Source organism: Penaeus monodon, chromosome 34, assembly GCF_015228065.2.
Source record: "Penaeus monodon isolate SGIC_2016 chromosome 34, NSTDA_Pmon_1, whole genome shotgun sequence".
In the NCBI taxonomy this organism is placed as follows: Eukaryota; Metazoa; Arthropoda; class Malacostraca; order Decapoda; family Penaeidae; genus Penaeus; species Penaeus monodon.
This window is the reverse complement of record NC_051419.1, coordinates 28,381,972-28,382,565: the sequence shown is the minus strand read 5'-3', so window position 1 is coordinate 28,382,565 and position 594 is coordinate 28,381,972. Positions and strand designations below refer to the sequence as shown.

The following is a 594-nucleotide window of genomic DNA, read 5'->3' as shown; positions in this document are numbered from 1 at the left end:
AATATGGCAACCGCGCAAACTATCGAAGTCTCCCATAAAAATCAAAATGTTCTCGTGGTTACGGTGTGTGGCTGAAGGAAAACCAAGGAACTGGGATAAGAAAAGAGAAAAAGGAAGAGAAAGGATAGAGAACAGGAAGAGAGAGTGACAAAGAAGACGCCAAGGGGAGGAGAGAAGAAAGAAATAAGAAAAAGAAGAGCCGAAGATGGGTCTGTGCGCACGAGCGTTTCGTCTTTGTTTCGTCCTTGTCAAAAAATACTGGATTGTGGTGAGTGTTTACTTACGATTCTGTTTTATTTTATGCATTTTCATCGCTTTTTTATGTGTTTGTTATCTCTACTCACTTTTTTGATGTTATTATTGCAGTTGGTGTATTATTTGTCACGAGAAAACCAGTATTGAAATGTGTTTTTTTTTTCTACGTTTCATACATCGCGTGTGTTCTAAATTGATTTTTTTGTGTTCAGAAAACAGGAAAAATTATAGGGGCTGTGGTAATAAGGATGATGATTGATGTTAATGGTAACAGTAATGATATTAATAACAATGAACGATAGGAGTAAAACTGTTTATCCTCCTCATAATAAGGAGAGC

At 36.4% G+C, this 594-nt stretch overlaps 1 protein-coding gene across 1 annotated transcript in view; it reads left to right on the top strand.

Moving 5' to 3' along the window:
* Nucleotides 1-6: 6 nt before the first annotated feature.
* Nucleotides 7-594, top strand: part of LOC119594870 (NADPH oxidase 4-like) — a gene marked incomplete in the record, with an annotated part of 84,846 nt that continues 84,258 nt past the window's right edge. Inside the window, 1 exon segment of the mRNA XM_037943949.1 lies at nt 7-268. Within this exon segment, the coding sequence (XP_037799877.1) occupies nt 206-268 (63 nt within the window).